At 38.3% G+C, this 23,240-nt stretch overlaps 1 protein-coding gene across 1 annotated transcript in view; it reads right to left on the reverse strand.

Moving 5' to 3' along the window:
• Nucleotides 1-5,464: 5,464 nt before the first annotated feature.
• Nucleotides 5,465-23,240, reverse strand: part of CA8 (carbonic anhydrase VIII) — a 108,089-nt gene continuing 90,313 nt past the window's right edge. The window contains exons 6-10 of the mRNA XM_009995588.1: nt 18,426-18,521; nt 15,985-16,047; nt 14,564-14,612; nt 11,852-11,964; nt 5,465-5,609 (exon numbers count right to left, since the gene is read on the reverse strand). Coding sequence (XP_009993890.1) covers nt 5,475-5,609; nt 11,852-11,964; nt 14,564-14,612; nt 15,985-16,047; nt 18,426-18,521 — 456 coding nt within the window. The 3' untranslated portion in view covers nt 5,465-5,474. The remainder of the gene's footprint in view (nt 5,610-11,851; nt 11,965-14,563; nt 14,613-15,984; nt 16,048-18,425; nt 18,522-23,240) is intronic.

Consider the following 23,240-nt stretch of genomic DNA (forward strand, 5'->3'; position numbering starts at 1 on the left):
TTGACAATCTGAGGTCTACCAAAAATGTATATGTGTGTATGAATGTGTACATGCATTTGTGTATATAAAAACTGATACTTGTTTTCAGGAGTTTGTGAATCTCTCACCAAAAAAATCATAGAATCATAGAATATATTGGGTTGGAAGGGACCTGTAAAGGTCATCTAGTCCAACCCATTACAATAAGCAGGGACATCTCCAACCAGACCAGCTTCCTCAGAGCCCCAGCAAGCCTGACCTCAAATGTCTCTGGAGTAATGTAGATAGGTAGATGGAGTAGGTATAAACAACCCTCACATTTGGAGGACAATTCTTCATGTAGAGATACAAAATAAATTGTTGCATCTGGGTCACAAACATTTGAGGCAACACATTGAAGACCTAATTCTTTAGTTTATTGGTTACATGCTCAGTAGAAAATAAATCTTGCCAAGTCAAAAATAAAACATTCTTCCAATTTTACTTTAGCAAGTTATTATTGGAACAAGGTCTTACTGTCTTGTATTAAAAGAATCTCGATAATTCCAATGACTTCTGCACCAGGCATTTATTTAACCTCCTCTTAGAAAATGGGAGCAATGTCATTTAACTTTCCTATGCATGGAATAATGTTTATACACCTTGATTTATAAAAAGATAATGATATGCCATTATGAATTTATTATTATTATAAATTTCAGTTGATATTCAACTGTTTGAAATCAGACATCTTTCTCTTTCACAGGAAGAGCTATTCCACTGACAAAATAAAGGATAAAGGCATGCCTATAAAATCAGTTACATGTAAAGCAGTAAGAGTTAAAGAGAGGGTAGTAAATCCATTGGAGATCACAAATTTTTCTGTCTTCAGGGAGGAATATGATATTTTTAAAAGTACTTCTTCATTAGGAAAGGTGGCAAGCCCCAAAATAAAACAGCCTGCTGGTATAGGAAGGACATTGAGATGCTGGAGAGGGTGCAGAGAAAGGCAGCTAGGCTGATTAGGGGTCTGGAGAACAAGTGTTATGAGGAGAGGCTGAGGCAGCTCGGGCTGTTCAGCCTGGAGAAGAGAAGGCTGAGAGGAGATCTCATTGCTTTCTACAACTGTCTGGAATAAGGCTGTGGTGAGGTGGGTGTTGGCCTCTTCTCCCTAATGACTAGTGATAGGGAATGGGGTCAAATTGTGCCAGGGGAGGTTCAGATAGGATATTAGGAAAAATTTCTTCACAGAAAGAGTGGTGAGGCATTGGTAGAGGCTGCTCAGGGAGGTGGTGGAGGCACCATCCCTGGAAGTGTTATAAAAACAGGTAGATGTGGTGTTTTGTGTAACTGTTTAGTGGTCACAGGGATGCAGGGCTGATGGTTGGACTTGATGATCTTGAAGGTCTTTTCCAACCTTAATGATTCTTTGATTTTATACTTACAATGCACATTTTGATTAATGAGTCAGGACTTAAATTGCCAAAAAACTTCAGTAAAATGGAAGATTTAAAGTTTTTCTTCCTTGATTCTCAGGAGCGATAGCATTTCATGTCCCCATTGTTAAGCTTTGTTGTATAGCAGTGAGAACCACAACTCATCTCCTGAGATCACCTGAGATTATCAAGAAACACTCTGGTGCCCATAACAAGGGCTCTGAGTGAAGTTTGAAGTATAAAAACACTAGCACTAACACTGAGGAAATCACAATGTTATCCCATACCTCTTTCAGAAAATGATCTGGGCATCCTGGTAAACAGCTGAACATGAGCCAGTAATGCACCCATTTCTACAAAGGTCAGCAGCCTCCTGGGCTACACTAGGAAAAGCATTGCCAGCAGGTGGAGTGAGATGATCCTTCACTTCTACTCAGCACTGATCAAGAACATTTAGAGTAATGGGTCCAGTTCTGGGTTCTCCAATTCAAAAGAATCAGGAACATGCTGGAGTGCGACCAGCAATAGGCCACAAATGCAGTTAAGGGTTCCTTGAAGAATAGACAGAGAGCTGGGACTCTTTAGCCCAGAGAGGTATCAAGAGGGATCTCATTAATATGAGAAGAAGCACAGAAAATGGCACCAGGCTCTTCAGTGGTAACCAGTGAAAGGAGAAGAAGCAACAGGTACAAAATGAAATGCAGGAAATTTCCTTTACAACTAAGAAAAAGCTTTTCCCTACTAGAGTGGTCAAACACAGGTACAGGTTACTCAAAGAGGTTATGGGCTTTCATCCTTAGAATATTCAAAACCCTGCTGGACATGGCCCTGAGCATCCTGCTGTAGTTACAGCTACTTTGAGCAGGCAAGTGGACTAGTAGATCTCCAGAGGCAACTTCCAATTGCAACTATTCTGTGATTCTGTTGCTCTTCACTGTCTAAAGCTGAACTTAATTTTTTCACCTGTCTGAAAAAAAAATCTGTATCGAGTTTCTTTCCAAATTGCTTAGTACCTGACTGGTTCTATCACTACTGGACATAACTTAAAGAGGTTAGAAATAAAATATAAAATGGATTTTTCTGAAGAAACATATGTGAAAACTTTGGCACCTGCAGGAGAGAAAGGATGTAAAGGCTGCTGTCTAAGGGATGCTTAAAAAACCCACACATAGTAGTGTCCAAAGACTCATTAATCCCAGGTTATAGCAGAAAAGCAGAGCCAAAGAGGCCAATTAGATAGCAACAAACTTATTCTAAAGCCCATTTGGTTAAAGAGAGCAGTAAAGCTACAAAGTTCTACCTGTTGCCACCTCCTTCTGAGTCTTCATTGCAATATGCAACCAATGTCAGTAGTCACAGTTTTAGAACCATTACCCATTCCTATAAATGAAGGAAGGTGTCTTTTGTTAGGATATCTGAGGTCTGTGTGAGGAGCTACTATTTCTCTACACCTTCCTACCAGAGAGATCTGTGTGAACAAATAACTACAAAGCAGGTAGTATTGTTTTCTTCCCTTTCTCCCTCTTTGCATAGAAGAAAGGTGATCAAAGCCACACACTTTCTTTTTACACTTCATATGTCTAGTTTCCAGCTCCCCAGAGACAAACTCAATAGCAAGAATATATTGTAAACCCTTGATTGGTTCACTGCTATTTGGACTGATGCATCCAAAACTCAAAAGAAGACCTAGCCAAAATAATTTCTAATAAATAATTCAATCAGGTGTAGAGAGCCAAGTGCCCATTCTTCTGTGGGCTACCAAATGCCAGGAGTCACAGTTCTTTCTTAGTGCTTGGTAGCCCATAATTAGCACAGCCCTAAAGTGAGGACTATCATTTTGCATTTAAAATTCCTTCATTTGGGAATTAAAAGGGCAGATTATTTTGTGAAGCACAGCCAAGATAAATCTTATTATTTAAAACAAATCTTTATAAGTATTTACAAATGTAATGAAATTTCAAGCATGAAAGCAAAAGGGAAATTTTTTACATTTCAATTCCAGCACTGTAAAGAAAATTCTTACATGCTTAAATTTCAAACTCCATGTGTCAAGTAATTTTACTGTCACAGACTTGAATTACCTGTATTGGCCTGAGGACACTATTCACTCTCTGAGAAAAATTGTACTTTAATATTGCTATGACTTTCCCAAGTAATTTTTATGCAGAAGTCAGGATGGATTTGAAACATCCATTTCAATATTAAAGTAGACAACATTTGGTGACTGCAGAGAACCATGTAATTGAGAATTGGGCTTAGGGATGTGCCCAAAATTAAATACGGGAATGAGAAAAAAATACTAATAAAAGGACGAATGCTTTATTTCTTTGCTTAACTTTTGGGATGTGGACATTAAATAAGAATATAAAATACAAATAAAACCTTACTTCAACAATGTTTAGATACATACACTATATTGAACACTTACACTATATGGAAAGACCATGAAATTGTTGGCCACTGTACCAGCTCATTTAATAATTTCTGTCACATGCAGGAGGAAAGATATTCCCATTTGGTTTTAATGGATCCATTTTTGGAAGCACTGAATTATTAATCTCTTTTAGGGATTATCTGCAGCCTGATCATTTGTTAACTTCATAGGAAGTTGGGGGCTGGATCCAGAGCATGCTCTGACAAGGCTTAACTCCATAAGAGAGCCTGAAGCGAACTAAGGAGTTCCATCATTGACCTAGATAGGTCAAGAAAGTAATGTACAAATAAATGTCCTTACCTAAAATTGTATATTAAAAATCTTTCAGCAGCATGCTTCCAAGTGAAACTCTGGATGAATTGGTTGTCTTGTGAGCATACGGCTTCAAAGAAATGGGCAGGTAGAAAAACTGATGCTTTTATAGAATGGATTCTACCAGTAAAATAGGGTAATGGGTAGTACCCATTGCTTTTATTACGTAAATAATGCTTATTGTAGGATAATGGATGAAAAATTTTACTATGTTGAAAAGTCGTAGGACTTATTAAAGAAAGGAAGTGAACAGATTAATTCTTTTCTTGAAGACTTCCCAGATTAATTGTCTTACTATTTGTATCAAGGTGGAGCCACTTCATTACAAAATCAACCATAAGTGTTGGTGTCTTGATTAGTAATTTCAAGGTAACTAGTTGTCTTGATAGCAAATCTTCTTTAGCTCTCTAAGAATCTCATTGCCAGGTTTTTCATTATAGTAAAATACTGATTAATGAAGTATTATGAGGTTTAGGATTAACTGTTGAGCATTAAGGGAATTTATCTTCTAACTGAGTGGGGTTAGAGGAAGATGCCATGGGAGGTTTTAACAACTCAAGTGGGGATAATGCAGGTTCAAGTGTATTAACTTTTGTACATTGAATCCAGTGGCCTTCTAAAATTCTTGTTCTGTGAGCCAATGCAGGCTGAAAACATCACTGAAGAAGTAACTACTTTGATGAAATATGAAAAATTAGCCATGACAGAAGCTAATTAGTTTCCTCTTGTATCTGCACTGGTTTTGCCCAAGATTCAGTCTTGTTGGGAAAGAACAGCATTGCAAAGCAGGGAGAAGGAATCTAAACCAAACCAAACCAAAACAAAACAAAACAAAAAACCAGCCTCCTTCTAGAACTACTACTTTATTCCTTTAACAGATAACACTAGAAAGATTTGCTAATGACTGCTCTTCTAAGAACACAGCAAGAAATCAACCAATGAAACTCAGTAAGTGGGAGATTCTACCACACAACCTGGGTGTACTGTGTTGTTGTTCACTGCAGCAGGAGAAATTCAAAGCTACAAGAAGTAACCATGATCTGTGTGTGATCCACTGTCTACTGAAGTCATTACAAATATTTAAATTCCCTAATCACATCTTAGATTCCAGCCACTAAAGAACCAATACCAACCAAACTATTATACCATGGGATAAAATAAAACAGTGCAGTGTCAAAATTTACAATTGTGACAACATATAAAATTGGCTGAAATGAACCCATTGCATTTTCTCCTTTAGCTATATCTGCCTTATGAAAATTATTTCAATGTTTTATTTTTCCCCTAAGCTTTTACTTACCCGAATAAAGGTTTTTGTTGTTCCTCCTCTTCTGCTACTGAAATGCAGCCCTGATAACTCTATCGCTAAGTGGCTGAGTTGGTCTGAAGTTATCTCCTAAGATTCCATCACAGCCCTCTAAAAGTTCTGCACCTTTAACATGTGTCCTCAGTCTACGAAATTCCTCTATCTGAAAGGAAGAAAAAAGGACATGAAGAAGCTGAGATATATTCTTCATGGTGGGACTATTAATCAAAATCATCCTTGCCCACCCACTTCTGTGGCTTTGAAACCTGGGCTGTTCAGGTACCGTATAATAAGGTCAATATACATCATTAATAACATTTTTTAATAGTTGTCAGCACTGACAAAATGTTTAACACATAGAGAAAAAATATTAACTTGGTTTGGCAAACTTATCATTTACTTTTTCACAACTTTTTGGGGGATTTATAAACTTCTTAGGCATTGTAGATTACATTCTACAGAACAACCTCACAGTTGCAACATGAGAGTAATCACTCTGGTTTTCTTCAAAGAAGTGCATTTCAGGAATAATTTGGTCAACTATAAATAGTTTTCCATTTTTTTCTAGTGAGTTATTTACCATCTGAAATGATTGCTTCATTTAAATAAAAAATATTTTCTAAACCAGGAAAATTCTGAACAGACTTTCAGCTTTAGAGGAAGTCTGCTGACATTTTATATGGAAAAATATTTTTTTTCACATCAGAACAAAATACCACTTCAACATCTCTGTAGAAGTAGGTGCTAAGTATACTTAGAAAATTAAAACAGTCAGAAATCTATATAAAATATTTCAATTAGTCCAAAACTACTATGGTTCCAGTTTATAGACACTTTTTCTAAATAAAAAAAATGTAGGGAAGAATGTGAACAGCTTCCATCTCTATCCCTGGTATCAGCTCCAAACTCTGCGTGATAAAAGAACTAAGGAAATAAAAACTAAGGAAATCTCAGTAAGATTATACTTTATTGTTCAACAGTGCTGTTTTTAAGAGATTGGTATTTTAAAAAAAGTAGGAGCAACTACTAAAAAAAAAAAAAAAAAGTGTTTGTTTTTGCTTTGGCATATTGATTTATCTTAAGTGGATACAGCAAACCTACTTGAAGGCTGACTCCCCTAGCCTGAGCCTTTGTACTTGTACTGACCCTGTGATGCCTCACTACCCAGCTCAGCTGTAGCTTGAAACTGAAGCTACACACAAAGCAAAACGGAGCCTGAAGTATTTAATCATTATATCATCTAAGAAATTATAGAGACTTAATTTATCCAGGAAAAACACATTCTGAATGATTACAGAGAGAATGCAAGTGTGATTCCAGAATTAAAACAAATGAGGTACTAAAAAGCAAGTAATGGCAATTTTATTCTTGTATTGTCTGCAGAGAATACTTTCTTACTACAACCTGGAAGACAATTGCATTCATTGTTGTTTTCCACTCTACAGCAGAACTGATACAGACTTATTTACTTGATTTAGAGGCTATCTCTGCTCTGCTGTAGTCTCCTCAAAAAATAGCGTGCTGAGAAATCAACACTCAGCTTCTTGGAGCTGAGATGTGAGGCAACTGCTTAGACTGAAAAGATGAAAAGCAGAACACACTGTAAAGCTCCTTGGAGGTGCTTTTAGAGACAGAACTCTATGTTGGAACATGGTTTGTTCGTTAAAAGTAAACTGAAAACAAACCCACTACAGATTTGGAACTGAAAAAGTGTTCAGGAGTCAAGTGCTGGTAAATCACTGAATGGGTTTTGTAAAGTTGCCCTCTCTTACCATCTGAATCAACTCTGCAGAGACTGCAATAATTGTCGTTTAGGAAGGAGCATGTTGCAAGAATGTGGCTTTTGTTTGATCTTTTGAGAATGAGAGACTGAAAACAAACACAGTGTGCGCTGTCTCCTACAATAACTACAAATGCCCTGCCCCAGTCTCCACAGTGAAACCTTTGGGAGCTACTCCTCACAAAGCAGCTACCAGTCTCCTCAGTCAAGAAAGCAGGACTGACTTGATCCATGTGCCTTTAGTCTACAGAGAAGTCAAGAATTGCAGCCCTACTACGAGGCAGAATGGCTTCTGAGCCCAACAGCCTCCTTGTTCAGTCTCTCATGTCCGGGTTCACAGCCCCATGACAGAGACCCTCCATGCACATGGTGGTCTGCCTCAATCTTGGGAAGCAATTGTGAGGAAAGTATAGTAGCTCTGCTGCCACTACTTTCTGTCTTAAATTTCCATGTGATAAAGCAACAGCATGTGTGCCCCAATCATCCTGCTTCCTCTAATATGGAACCATTTATTATCTCCTCCCAACCCCTCTCAAGTCATTGCTGTGAAGTACACCCTGTAAGTCTGCCAAGGAAATGGGTTTTTCAGAGGCATATAGCTAAACACTCTTGGATAGCCACACACTTTCAACAGGAATAGCTATTTATAGAAGTTTATCTAAAGCCCAGAAGACACTAAGAACGACCCAGGCCTGCTAGCACCGAAATTCAGGATACAATTCTAGCCAGTGAAATACATAATGTTAACACTTTTACTGAGTAAAAATAAAGTTATTTTTTATTTTGTAGAATTTTGCAAGAATGTTTTAACCACTTTCCTGTATTCAGATCCTGAGTACTCCTTTCTTTTGTTTCACTTAAACATTTCCAGAACACACAGGGCAAAGAATTTGCATGTTTCTCCAAAAACATTTCTTCTAGATGAGAAATAGAAGCATTACGCTTTTTTGAAAATTTCAGATGCCTCCATGACACCTTCCAAGAACATAGACCTGTTTCCAGTGAACAGAATACTGTGAACCTCTCAGAGTGCTTTATTTTACAAGCTACATAAATTCTGCACAATTCCCATTCCAGCTCCATATGCTCATTACTATTTCTGTCCTTTATGAGGTCTTGATTTTGAATGAGGTTGACAAAAGGATTAGAGACTTCACTATTCAATACAAAACCAGTTAACTCTGACAATGACTACAGAAGAATGACAGCTTCTTGCTGCATCATTGTTTGAAATCCCTACTCTGACTGACTTAAACAACGTACTTGTTCTGGGCTTCAGCAAACCACAAAGCACATTATTCACATATGTCCTTTTTTCTTTTTTAAATATAGTGGAGAGAAGCATGAGCAAGTCTTTTTCAGTTATTTCCTTCTCTTTACTGGCCTAATAGGAGTGTGTTTTCTATTTTCTCCCATTGCATTTCAGCCATGTACATGCATTGGTAAGGTGTCACACAAAAGAAGTCAAGACAGTTCTTTCTGGGCTGTATATTTCGACATAGGACAAGTGAGGATGATAAAAACCACAGAAGGCAGGAATATGTGAAAAGAGCACTGCAGGGGGCAGCTTTCCAGACAAGTTCCTTTCCACCGAGTTCAGGAATAAATCTCCAAGACCCAGATTTGCAAAGCCCTTATTCTCCAGGGGAGAAGAGTTGCCTGCACACTTTATCCAGACCTCACAGAACCACCCATGAAGGAAACGGCTCTCTGATGGAAAGGAAGCCTCCTGTCAAAGAAAATTACTTCCTGTGAGGAAACAGCACTGGATACCAGGAAAGCACATCCTGATGCTGCAGACCTGGCTTGCTCTTTTGCTATTTATATAACCAAAACACTCCTACCCCAGTTGCTGAAGTGAGGTGCATATGGAGGTGAATCTCCTTTTACTTAACATTGATTTAGACCAGCAGCAAGCCAACTCAGCAGTTGAACCTTACTATCTATAAATGCCTTCAGGAGAAACAGAAAAGGGTTCTCTACTTTGCAATGGTCAGACTATTATGCCAATGCCAAAATAGTTACTTCTCCATTGTTTCAAAAGAAGCAAATGGGAAAATATCTAGATGTGACCATGAAATAGCATTGTAATTTTATTCATTTTTTACCCTTATGACCCACAGTTTGTTAAGCTAATCAACATTCTTATATTAATTACTTAAAATGAGAATGTGAATGAGCATCTTGTCTCCAATATATTAACTAGCTTCATCTGAGGAAGTCAACAAAACCCATTCCATATCAGAGTGTATTGCTCTTGATGGTTATTTGTTATTGACACTCAGAAGTTGATTATTTTACAGCCTGGAAAATGAAAACATAAAGCTTTGAATTTGTCTCTTACTGGCTATAACCACAGATGCTGCTGCTATTTGTGTAAATCACTTGGAAGTTTCATGAGCTGTGTTCATTTGTACCCCACAGAAGAAAGTTCTGCAAGTTAGTGGTACATGTAAAAATAAGGTCTCTAAATCCATTAGAAATGAATTGGCACTGAAATCTATGCTTTAATACTACAAGGAGACTTAATAAAATTAAATGCCTTTACCTGCCTTCCATGGATAATCTGAAGGGTATATGCTCTGCTACATCCTCTTGTTTTCCATAGACAAAAGCTCTTGCATTTCTATCTCTCCTATCTCTCATAGGCACTCATGCCCACATGCACAAAAGAGGCCAGATACTTAAATGTAGCCAAAATGCTAAATACAAGACAAAATCTTGGATTTCTAGGTTATAGCAAAATATTCTGGCACCCTCCAACTCTTCTTTTGGGCATTCTGGAGAAATCTGAGTCTCTTTAGAGTTTAAAATCCCAGAATCACTGTCTTGCAATTACTTGGCTCCATATTTATTTTCAATTGACATCTGAAAGGTATATCTGATGCAAGTAAAATTTCCTTCATGTTCTTAACAAGTGTCTGCTGCATAATCTTGACTTTAACACTGCTGCATTCATAACTAGTAGTGATGATTTCTTTTTCTAATAGATGCTGATCTGTAAATATAAAGTATGGTGGATCATCTTGGCATAAGTCCACTGTCAGTCTCTCACTCTGCTCCAGTGCCACATCTCACCTGCATACTGTGTCAGTGGCAGGTAAAAAGCCCCTCCATGACTTTACACCCTCAGTCACTGCAATATTGCTGTTGGATTGGGTTTATACCAATCAAAGTGATGCAGCAACACAAGCCAGATGACCCTCACCTAACAAAGACCATAGTTATGAATCACAGTCTCTTCCCCAGGGTCTGTAGGGCACTCCTTTCCCCAGGCATAATGTTCCAGAGACTTACCTTATTCACATCGCTTTCCAAAATCTTGTTTATTAGTGGTAATCGAGCACAATATACTAACAAAGTTGTGTTTCGACTTAATTTCTCTTTCATTCCCCCTCTCACTCTCTCCCACTATGTACAGTGGCTTGAATTCTGTCCCACTCTGTGCATCGACTGCATTAAAAGGGAACAGAGACTACAAAAACTATGGTCCTTATACTTCTGACTAAGTCTTCTCATTTATCCATATCATACCTGCACAATTAGCTGCAAAGTTATGCACTCTTGTCTTTAAAAGCTATTCTGAATCTAATAATGCCAACAGAATTCTGTGTCCTTTTACTCAGCAGTTCACAGCCATAACACTTATCTTTTCATAAGCAAATAAATACCAGGTTCATGATGGGATACATTGCAACTACCATACAAATAAGCTTATTGGGAGCTATTACTTTTAGCCTACAATTAGAACTAGGATTTGGCTTCCATATGAAAAGAAACACTGTGCCAACTTCAAATTGTTAAAATTTTAGGTGATTAAAACTGCAATAACTTAAAGCTTAATTTATCACCTTTTATACTTCACTCCCATTTGTTTGCACATGCTTCAGAGCAAGCAATGAAAAATAACACATTCAGCTTCAGGGATTCTAGATAGTTTCACTTAAATCAAACCACATTCCTCCAGCTGGGATTCACAGACTGTGGGAGAATAATCATCATAAGTTTTCATTGTTTTTACTGGGATTATTTGAAGACAGCTGAGGCTGTCTATGAAATGTTTACTATAGAAAGGCTCCCATATCTGTTTATAATTTAAAAAAACCAACAACCCACCACTTTAAAATACACATGTGAAATAAAATCTAAATAGGTAGTTTTCATTTGACATTTATAATAAAACAGAATTTTAAAAGAGCAAAATAAGTTAAATATAGTTCAACACAATATAGATAGCCTGTACTATGTTAACATTTTTCATTCTGCAGGACATAGTGTCTCCCTGCACTTTTTTGTTCCTTCAACATCAAAAAGCAATGATATTTGAAAGCTTACAATTACAAAGAACTGAATTTCTTTTGCCTATTGACTTCTTTCTTTTTCTTTCACTTAAATAAAGAATTATTTTAAATGCAGATGATAAATGATAACAAGGTTTTTCATCTCTGACCTTTGCATTGCTTTCAGGGACTCAAAAGGCTTAACCTTTACTTGAAAAGCCGTGTACTGATCTAATGGGATCTTCAAGGAGAACAGATATAATGCCCTGAAATATATATATATTTGCACGCTATAACCTTTAGCTCATAACCATATTCCAAGGTCACTTCAAGCACAGCTGTTACCTGCACTTGGGACACAGTCAAAGGATAGCGAAATAATATCCAGGTGACACCTTCACTGCAGGGTGGAATGGTCAGAGAACCCTCATACACCCAGTAGTCACGCAGAAGAGGATCTGAAATTAAAAGAAATGTGAAATTTTAATTACATTAAGGGAGATGATTGTCTTCCAATGATGACAGTTTGTCATAGCCATGGACTTGCCCATAGGATGAGGTTAGTATGCAGTAAATTAAGGTGCAAATTTACAACCCACCAAGCACTGTCCACTACTTTCTCATGTGAACATACATAAGGTTCTGACCATTATATTACAGAAGCTTCCTTTTGCAGATGAGTATTTTAAGGATGAGAATGCTACTTTGCAGATGTGTAAAATAATGTGCACTACTTCTTAAACTAACACAGCAATTAAATAATATGGTGGGAAATAACTCCTATTAATGTTAAAAGCTCCATCCCATTTTTAAGGGAGAGGGCTTATGGTGATCAAATTTTAAGTGACTTCTGCATTTAGGATATGTCTCAAGGATGAATTTTTTTCATTTTTTAGAAAAATTCAGTGAAAATAGCTCAAGCCAAACTTTTCCATTCACAAATCTGGTGACATTTTTCAAGATGCACCGATGTCTCCTAGCTTTGGAAATAGGAGGGTAAAATCACAGGGAAAATAAAAACAAGGTTTATTTAAGAACAAACTTATTTTTAAAGTTTCTAAACATTTAAATAACTGCTAGAATAAACAGTTGTCTCTCAAAAAAAGTACAACCATTTACCCAAGCAGAGTTTCATCTCTACATGCATGCTTGACTACAATTATTTTAATTTTAATTCCCCAGAAATTCCAGTCACATTACACTTCAGAAGTGAAACTACACGGGGCTTCCCTTTGCTGCTGTAGGCCACGCTCACAAATGACTCCCTGACACAGCTTCAGAAGTATGTATAGGAAACTGCCTCACTCTAAAAGAGGGGACAAGAAACGAACATTGAGAGGAACTGGATACAAAGGCTGGTTAATCATGGCATGGAGAGCTGAGGGAAGGTTGCACCTAGCTTGACAAGGACGGGATGGGAGGTTGGAAACTGGAATAAACTTGCTCAGTTGACCTAGCTTGTTACTGCCATTTCACTACTAGTTCAGCAGAGTATCAGTGGAATTAAATCTTGCGAATGAAGCCTGTGATTGTCAGTGGATGGATTTTGTTTTGTTGGTCCAATTCTCTGTCTCAGTTAGGGAACTGCATAGAAAGTCCATTGAAAGCATGTTGCATTGTCAAACACTCAGAAGTTAAGAACTGCAAGAATTAATTCAGCCCATCCTGTGTATGCATTGTGACATCATCTTGATTGTATATATGATCACATATGTCTTTTCTAGAGACCTTTCATCATTCACTTGCAAAGATGAATGGTTTTCTTTTGATAAGCATCTAATGACACTTGGATTTCTCAGTACAACATGTGGTCCTTCGTCTTCTTTTTTACCACACTATTCAAATCCTGCTTGTTAGAAGGACCACATTGTCTCATTTTTCATATTTCTAATGCACTCATTTCTTCAGTGTCTGAGTGCTTCACAAACATGAATTAATTTATCTTTCCAACACCCCACTGTGCTGAGGAAGGACAGATTACCCCCACACTTTAAAGCTGGGGACCTGAGACACGGAGAAGTTAAGGTCAAATGCATCTTTTTATTTGAGGTGTTCAATATGAGATGCTTAGAACCTAATTTCTCAGAGTAGTTAACTTTCTATAGCACTTAATGCAGTCAGAGCACTGCTCCCATTGACTTCAGTTGGAGGTGTAAGCACTCAGCACTTCTGCAAATCAGACCCCATGATCTCAAGTCGAGCACCTAGAAAATGAGGAACACATAGTTAAAGATGACTTATGAAAAATTTGGTTTACGTGACTTGATCAGCATCAAACAGGAACTGTGAGGCCGGGGTCCTGTAAAAATAACTTACGGTCATCCAGTTAACAGATGTATATGATGCATATGCATGAAGAGGCACAGGCAGCCTTAATTCCTGCAATTCCTAATTGCTAAGAACTTGACTTTGCAACCTAAACAGTATTCTTCTGATATAGTTAATATAGTTTAATGTAGACCTGGATTACTTCAGCAAAGTAAAGACTTTTGAGGTCAGAATGATCCTTACAGAAACATTTGTCTCGTAGAACCTTTTTTAAGTTACTTTTTTTTTAAAGAGAAGGTAGAGGAAGTGGTTGTTTCTTACTGTTGCTCTTTAACTTTCAACTGTATGAATTTTAAGTTGTCTCCCATTACTACTCTTTGTATGCTATACAACTGGCACTGCATTATGGCACTGCCTTTTGTTGCTACCAAAAAGCTACCTTGGTAGGTGGGTAACCTTAGCTCCTTCCTTTAAGGCGAAGCAGAGAAGAGTGCACACAGCTCCTCCTCCTAGGCAGGACCATAAATCATCAGGAAAACTGGCCACAGTGTTGCCAGCAGTGCATGGACTACAGTATCACATCCCACTCGGATTTGGAAGTTGCAGATTTATCACAAATTCCAAAGGGACTTCATCCCTATCCCTGTTAGCATCACTAGGTGCAGAATGCATTACCACTTTATGGGACACTCTCAGGCTTGCAGTTTGGCTTTGCTCTAGATCAAGACTGTCTCAGCCTTTGCAGTCAACTAATAATCCGCCCACATCAAAATAAGCAAAGTCACCTACCTGGCAATAAAGAGTTGGGATTAAAACAGGGTATTGTTTTGGACTTTCCCTGAAAAAATGAATACAAATCAATCTCATCTCTGGTTTCTTATTAAAAGGATGATGAATGGAGAGGCAAAACACACTGTGTGTTGTTACAACATTAAGCCTTGAATTCCTGTGCAAAGCAACCTCATTAATAGCCCCCATTTAATCATGAATGCATTTGTTCTTGCAGTTACACAAACATGCTTTTTTATTCTATCTTATATTTTACTTCTAAGGCTATCTCAGCGAATTGTTAACTTTTTGCCTTTAATACCTGGGCTCCTTCCAGGTCCTAGCCTTGAAATACTCCATATGAAATTGAGGGTTCCATACAAAAATGGTTTAAAAAACAAGGGCCAATGTGAGCCCTTTCTTGACAAACATGGATAACTGTTTAATAAAATAAAGCTGGTTTTACATAGTTAATAAAAGAAAAAATATGTATACCAAAAGTATGCTTTATGCTGACCCTCTGAAAGTCATTAGCATAAAATGCTCAAAATTACAAGGACTTTCCTTACCTTCTTCTACCTGGCTGTCCTTTCAGTAAGGGAACTACAGAGTTCCATACTCTATTGTTTTCTCTGACACCTTCATAAGCCATGAGTTTGTAATATTAAACATAGTGACTGAGGTTTACCATAAATAATTCTACTAAAAGTTTTTTAACTCCCCATAGCAGCTTCTAATTTTTCTGCATTTCAGCATCCAGTGAAGTGAATGGCTAATTTTTCCAGACTAATACTGAATGTCTCAATACATCTCAAAATCCTTTAAAATCAAAGGTAGGTATGATTATTTCTGTGCTAGACAGAGACAGGAAGCAGAGAGATGGAAGTAACTTGCCTAAGGTCATTTAGGATAGTATCAACATTCTGGAGAGCACTCCTATCTTCCCAGTCCTGCTAGGCTTATTATCTGTCCTCCAGGGCCCCCACACACAATCCAACTGACAAGGGAGCATTGTGGGTTTTGTTCATTTTCCCACTGCAAGTTAATAAGGCTGCTCAGTTCATCTATTCTTTTCCTCTACAAATTAAAACCAGCTAAGTTTGGAGACACTGCTGGTGTTCACTTAGCATGTTGCAGTGCTTGCATCTTCATGATAGTCACTGAAAAAGTAGCACTTATAATCAGTTACTGCTATAAAAGATCAAAACTTCTGGCCATCAGAAAAGATAGTAAGAATATATTAGTCAGACTATATATTATCTGAAAGTGATGTAAAATTGTGAGCTTCTGATGCAGGCTACCAAACTATGGCTTTCACACTTGCTTTTCCTACAGAGGTATCTGAAACCCCTTATTTGGCTTCCGTGTTTCATATGTATCCTTCACTCTCTCACTCTCTGGTCAGTGAAGGAAGCCTTTCTTCAGACAATGCCTTACCTTACCTTGTACTGGATGTCCTGGAGGATTTCAGTTACAGCCTTTAGGCCTACATGCTCTTTTCCTATCTGAAATACAGCAAGCAAAGGTGAATTTCAGTATTTTACTCTTTCTGAAACTGTGAGGCAAGACAAAGGTCAACCAGAACAGTAAGTTCTGTAGTTCTTAGTTAAGCCACCCAACCTTGTGTTAACCAAATGCACTGACACATGGCAACTCCAAACAAATCACAATAAAGTCACCAGTCAAAAGTAAACAAGGTGTAATAACTTTAAAGCAGAGACAGAAACTCACAGAACAAGAAAAAGAGTCACAGTTAAGTCTGGTAAGTTTTTACTAGCCATGTTTTACAGCATATACTGCATGTGGACTCAAACTCCCGCAGCATTATGGCGTATAAATGCCAAGGATATGGTTTGTCCTTACCAGGTTTTGTCAGAAAAGTATAGAGAAAGAAACAGAGTGAGAAAATGCAAAAGACACTTGCAGAATTTGTTCCCACAGCATTGCAAAGCTGTCCCAAGGTATCTCTGAAGCTTGAAAGAGATTTTTTTTTCCTTCCTGCAGAGCACAGATCAGCAGATCCCCTCCCTCATAGCATCTCTGGGATCCTGCTCCCAACAGCCTGCAGCACTGCCTTTACCAGATGTCACATTGTATTGAAGGTACAGAAGATGAAGCTTCCAAAAGAAACCAGTTCTAGAAACAAGCTACTCTTATTTTGTATGAACTTTGCTCACTTATGCTGCTTTCAGCTGTTTCTGATTTACATCACTCATCCTAGGACCCTAGCTTCTACCTTCAGGACAACACTGGCAGAATAAGAAGACTCAGAACAGCCTTCCACTTGATTTCAGTGCCAATGTGTGCACATACGCAGTGGGGAATGAAGAGGCATAAGTAAGAATGGGACAACTGGACCCTGAAAAATTTGTTCACTTTTTGTTCCTCTTGGAATAGAATGCCACAGTAGTCACTGGAAGGAAATGGCTGAATGTCAGCAATACGTAGTTCATCACTTCTAGGAATTTAAGAGGCTTTTCTTCTGTTTCAGAATTTCCATTTTAAAACTTCAAAGTGGCTCAAATATATTGAAATCACTTCAAAGATGCTGTTCCTAAATGAATAATCACCAAGGGCTATCACTTACATGAGTGAAAATATTTTTGTTTACTTTTAAATTATGTGTTTGAGAACCGTGGTGCAAAACTTATTTTATTTCCATGCCTGGTCACTGAATTTCTTCTCCCTGTTCCTTTAATAACCAGCATAGATACTACTTTTCCTTGGTCAATTGTAATTATATGATAACTTTCTTGACTAATGAAAAAGCCCTTTGGAATGCCTATGAACTCTGATGAAGGTGAGAGACCAGAAATGGAAAATATACCATTGAAGTTTCAGATTTATTTAAGAACTTATATATAACTTTGTAACTAACTTGAAGGTTACCTCTGCTAGAATTAGAAGGTGACTTACACAAGCAATTATCAGACAGCCCTCTAGGATACAAAACTGAAGACCTTCTAACTTCCATTTTTAGCAGTTCTATCTGAGTGTTGGGGCTGTAACCAATGTATATTTAAATTCAAACAGAGGTAAAGTTCAAAGGCATTCATAAACTCATTATGGAATATGACAAATTAATAATATCACTGTGAAATAAAATACATTTGAACTAAGCATGAACTCTAAACCCTTTTCTCCAAACCCATTTAAATAAAACACTTTGTCATTTCTCATGAGGAGGATGAGAACCTGGAGCTTGAAGACTATAACTGAAAAACTTCTTCATTGGGTGCAGCCCTCGAGAAACCTTCAACAGCAATTACGTTATGGGGCTGACTTGCATTACACCTTCTCCCCAGCAAGTTTTAATCTTTCTGGTTGCAGCCTTTTCTGAGGGAAGACTCCTTAAACTCTCAGTCTGCTATCTCCGAAGATGTACTATGGCTCCCCCTCACATTTGTCCTGGGTAAAGAAACACACTTGTCACTGTGTTCAGAAAACACAGTCCTACGGCAAGTTTTTGGCTGTGCCAACGGGTTAGTATTTTGGGTTTTTTCCCTCTTTCCACATCTCTTCTGTGTATTTCCTTAATCCTCGAACAGCAGGCCTGGCTAGCAATGGAGAAAAAAACATTGCAGAGGTAGTGAAGTACCTGTACATCCTGACAGCCCTCATTCTGCCCTCAGAGAAGTGGAGAGTGGATGTCTGCTTATAGCCAGAGTCAGAGACAGTTGGCCAACTATACATTATGCCTTCTTTAACTAACATACTTCCAATACCCTGTTTAAACAAGAATTACTTATTGACCAAGAAGTATTTTTTGAATAGAATTCCAGCAGTCGTACATTGTTTTATTTTATGAAATCCTTAAAAATGAAAGAAAATTGAAAGAAATTGCTTTCCTCAGACAAATGATAGTGCAACAGAGGAAACTTACCTGCACAAATAGAGCAATAATAGCTATGCCATGCTTCTTCCCTACTGCCTCATCAATGCTGCTGTACAGTGTGGAGTTCCAGTGCATCAGATGAAGCTAAAACAAAGCAGTACAAATAAGCCAATAGAGAAATATACTTTGCAATAAAAAAAACAACATCAGTTAATGTCAATTAACAAAGCCTCAGCGTGTGTGTGTGCATGCGTGACTGAACATATGTGCATGTCTAAGGCTGTGCATATAGGTATTACTGGATTCCTGATATAAACATGAAGAATCCCAAGAAAGAAAAAGGTCAGCTGCAGAGAAAGTGGTGTATAGCCAGTTACCAAATATCTGCACCAAAGGTATGAATAACGATGTTAAGGATGCTAGTGATGATTTACCAACTCCCTCACTTTGAATACCTAAATTATGTAGTTAATGAAACTTATCAGTGCTGCCTCCCAGCCAGCCAGCTCTCTTCCAAGGCAGGAGTATCATTATGGACACAGGCTGTCCAAATACATGTTTGACTGGCTGACTGTACTATATTAATGTCACTTGTTGCCCATATCACCTCCCTAGATGAGTTACTCAAATGTCAGTTGTTAAGAGTAGAAGTGATTTCAGGAAAGGTTAAACATAGAGAAAGTCAAGCAGAGAAAAGTGGCTGCAGGACCACCCTGGTGACAGCAGTGAAAGAGACTGGAGAGGGAACCATGAGCCCCCTTCTGCCTTCTGCAAGGTAGTTAATGCCTGCAGGAGTTAATGCATGAACACATATCAGGGGAGGGAGGGGAAAAGAAAAAGTTCTGGAAGACAGTTGGAAAGGGAGGGAGGGGAGGAGGGAAGGATTGTAAACACAAGTTTTTCAATACTAATGCTAAAATGTAATCTCTGTGGCTCAGTTTGATAATATTGTAGAGCTTCAACATCATAAGCACAGCCAATCTGAAGTTTATCTGCCAACAACTTTTGCACACTCCATACAGATAAAACAGCTAAAAAGATAGAAACTCCTAAATTTAATTCCTGTTGTAAAATTGTGATTAATATTTTGCTCAGTCACGGGTCTAAGAAGTTAAAATGTCACCCTGTTACCTAACATTGTGTCCACCTTCAGCAAAATTAGTTTTTAAGATGCACAGTGTGTCTTCCTATTTTGTGTTTCATTTCTGCCCAGTAACAGCCTCTGTGAAATGCTTGCTGCCCCTTACATGGGAGGAGTTCACTCAGGCATTTCAGCATTTCAGAAGACCAATTCCTCAATCCCTCTCCCCTTATTTAGTCTCCAATAATAATTTTGGGCATACCTCTTGATGATTTTAATTTCAGAAGTCAATATAAAATTTTAAATGAACATATTGCACATCAAATTAAATTCCACATTATCATACAAATAATTATATTCATGCTGCTCAAAGGCATGTGCTGTGCTAAAAACACAAAACCTTTTTATTAAAAAATATAACCATTCATTTGCACACCAGAAAACTTATACAAACGTATTTGCCCATGGCTACAAAACTTTTAGGCATATAAATGTTCCCTGTTATAACTGAGCTATCTCACTATCACCAATGCATTTACTTGGAGCCATGTATTTTATCATCTATCAAAAGTTTTGTTACGCATATTATTTGCTTTTGGCTTTTAAAGAAATAAAACCAGAGGATCAAAGAGAGAGATTTCAGCCTCCAAAACTCACTTTATCATTGAGAACTAGCACCACCCGAGAAAATCAAGCCCAAAACATTGCGTTTTCCTAGACGAGCGTTTGCATCAGCCATCACTAGAGGGGGCTCAAGGAGTCCCACCAGCCTCCCCAAAACCCTGACCATAAGAAGGGCAGCGAAAAGAACGAGGCTGGGGTGACTGCAGTCGGGATGGCAAAGTCCTTGGTGCAGCCAGCACAGGGCTGCGTGGCACCACAGCTCGGTAGGTTGGAAATGTCGCAGCAAACTTGGCCGGTGGTGGCTGCAACAACAGCACTGAGGGCGACGGCCACATGTAAAGTGACCATGACCCCAAACGTGTCAACGGGCAGGTCTCGGCTAAAGCTGCCATGGCATTCAGCATGTTATGCTCCTGTGGAGGTGAGGTTTAATCTGACATTTGTCTGAATTCTGACAGCAGTGGGGGGTTTTTCTGAAGATTTGAAAGGAAAATGCTGAGCCCCAGCAAGAGGAAAATGACCAAGTGCTTCAGAACATACCAGCAACCACAGAATCGTACCACAGAATGGTCTGGGTTGGAAGACACCTTAAAGATCATCTAGTTCCAAACGCCCTGCATGGGCAGGGACACCTCCAGCTAGACCACGTTGCTCAAAGCCTCATCTAATGACCCCAGTTTATCCAGAAACTGGCTGTTGCCCTGTCTCAGGCAGCCAGCTCATCAAGGCAGAGACTTTCACATGATAAGGCCACATATCAGATAGAAAAATTAAACCAAAACCTCTGTGTAATAGTATAAAACATTAAGAGGTCTAGAATTAGTCTGCACAGCAGCATAAGCAGCCTGAGAGGAAGACAGGCTGCAAAACACACTCAGGGGCTGAATGAAAGGGGGACGGACCACAGACCGAAGTGCCCTGCAGCTGGAACTGCTTCCCAAGGAACATACCTGCTGGCCAGCATATCTTCCCACACCTCCATGGGACATCATGAGAGGAGTAAGTTAAGTATTAGCTACACATTTTAAGGGTGTCTTAGGTCTCTGCATCCCCCCCAGGCCTCCTGTTTTTCTACTAAATTTTTTTTTAAAATGTAACACAAAACCAAAACCAGGGATATACTTTAAGGCTAAGGTAGACCCCCCTAAACTAGGTTCAGTTTTAGTAATCAGCATTACTAAAGGTACTGTCATAAACACAGTGGTGCCAAGATAGTACCAGCAGGTTCATAAATGGATTAGACGAGTTACGGACAAGTGCAAAAACAGACACTGAAGAAAACAGGTAGAGGTGCTGCCTTCAGCACTCCTAGTCCTATGGCAGATGATTCTGGTCGGGCTCATGTGCTTCCTGTGCAGCACCCTTTACTGACACTGCTAGGGACAGGATACTGGATGGACCACTGCCCTGATCTAGCAGTGTATTTATTATGTTCCCATATTCTGAATCAAGGTGATAAATGGAATAGCTATTCACACACACACACACAAAGAATAAGTTCTGCCATTAGGGATTTACAGACTAAAATTAGTCAGGTAACCTAATGTAAAATAATAATTAACAACATCATATTCCCTAACAACAGGTCAACAGGCCTCACATCTTTTGCTGCTAACTCTGGTAAGCCAACACATGCACACTGAAAGAAATAAACAATATCAACATGCACTTCTATAAATGGAAATCAAATCAAATTAATTCTTCTACAGAGCAGAAAAAACATAGCTCAGATATGAACTAGGTGAGTAAATGGAAAAGTGATTCAGAAAGGGAAATATTAGCAAATATTAAGGTCTGAGTGTTTGGGTAGCAAAGTTCTGCTTTCAAATTGTGGTTTATCCTCTGTGTGGTTTTCTGGAGCTGTTCTGTCTTTTGTTCACTCTTGTTTTATTTGTATTATAACATCAGATGAAAACACCAGCTAACAGCTTAAAAAAAAGAAAGACAAAAAAGTCTACAAACATTACAAACTTTGAACTCCTGAGAGCAAAATCCACAAACAACATGGCCTGTAAATCTTGTTAATATTTATGGGAATCAGATGTGCACAAAGGAAAGTACTTTTACAAATCTCTAAACTGTCAATTCCATATAATACAATGCCCCCATATACTGACAACTTCATACCTATGCACATGTATCTTACAAGTAGCAATAGACAGGCTTATTAGATTAACACTCTGTATTTTGTTTTACAATTACTTGAGTTTTACAATTACTTGGGACAGCTATATAAAAATTGCACACCCACAAGGGGTGCCAGTCTCTGATATAAATACAACCATGTGGGTTGTGTTTTTCTTTAAATAATCAGCTGGTGTGTATTGGCAGCTTATCATTGCGTGGTTTTCATTCAGAATGCAAATAAGCTGCACATGCCAGTGTGGCAGGAGAGGCTTTTCTCAACTTACTAGCTAATGTTCTGATACTTGGGAGTTATGATGGTTCTATACAGTCAAAATGAGTCAGATATGCTGTCACCCATTATCAGTGGCTCACTCAGCAAGCCAGACAGTATATTTTTAGAAAAAAATCAGAAAGCTCTGAGAAACTCACAGCTTAGTACACAAAAAATACACACATTAAAAAAACAAACAAAAAAAAAAACCAACACCTTTTTACATTCCAGCTGTAAAGCAAAAAATTGTAGCAGCAACTTTTCAAAATCACATAGACTGAAAACTCATAAAATGCTGATAAAATTTGTTTGTTCTGTGAACAGCTGGAGAAACTCTTCTTCACAGGAAAGATTAAGAAATGTTTCCAGGTATCAGAGCAAGCCCTGCAGAAGGATAATTCTGTATAGAAAAAAATTCTTGGAATCTTCTCAACTTTCATGCAGTCCCCATTCAAACAATAGACTTCTGATCCCAGTCCTAATGCCCTTGCTTAGGAAAAGCTGACAGTAACAAAGGACCTGTCTCAAATCAAGACTTCCTCAAAACTGAGCAAGGACCTGAGATTCTGGCTTTAAAATCAATGAACAAATGATGAAAATCCTACACTTAAGTCCATGTATTTTGTGTCAATATGAAAACAAAAAGCTTCAGGTGGTAGATTTTTAGACAGAATCGGAGTCCCTGGGATGACAGATTCTGCCCAGCAGTTTGGAGCAAAGCACCATGCCCACACCTCACTGGAGTCAAGGGGAAATGTGC

The sequence above is a fragment of the Chaetura pelagica genome, unplaced genomic scaffold (genome assembly GCF_000747805.2).
Source record: "Chaetura pelagica isolate M959 unplaced genomic scaffold, ChaPel_1.0 scaffold83, whole genome shotgun sequence".
NCBI lineage: Eukaryota > Metazoa > Chordata > Aves > Apodiformes > Apodidae > Chaetura > Chaetura pelagica.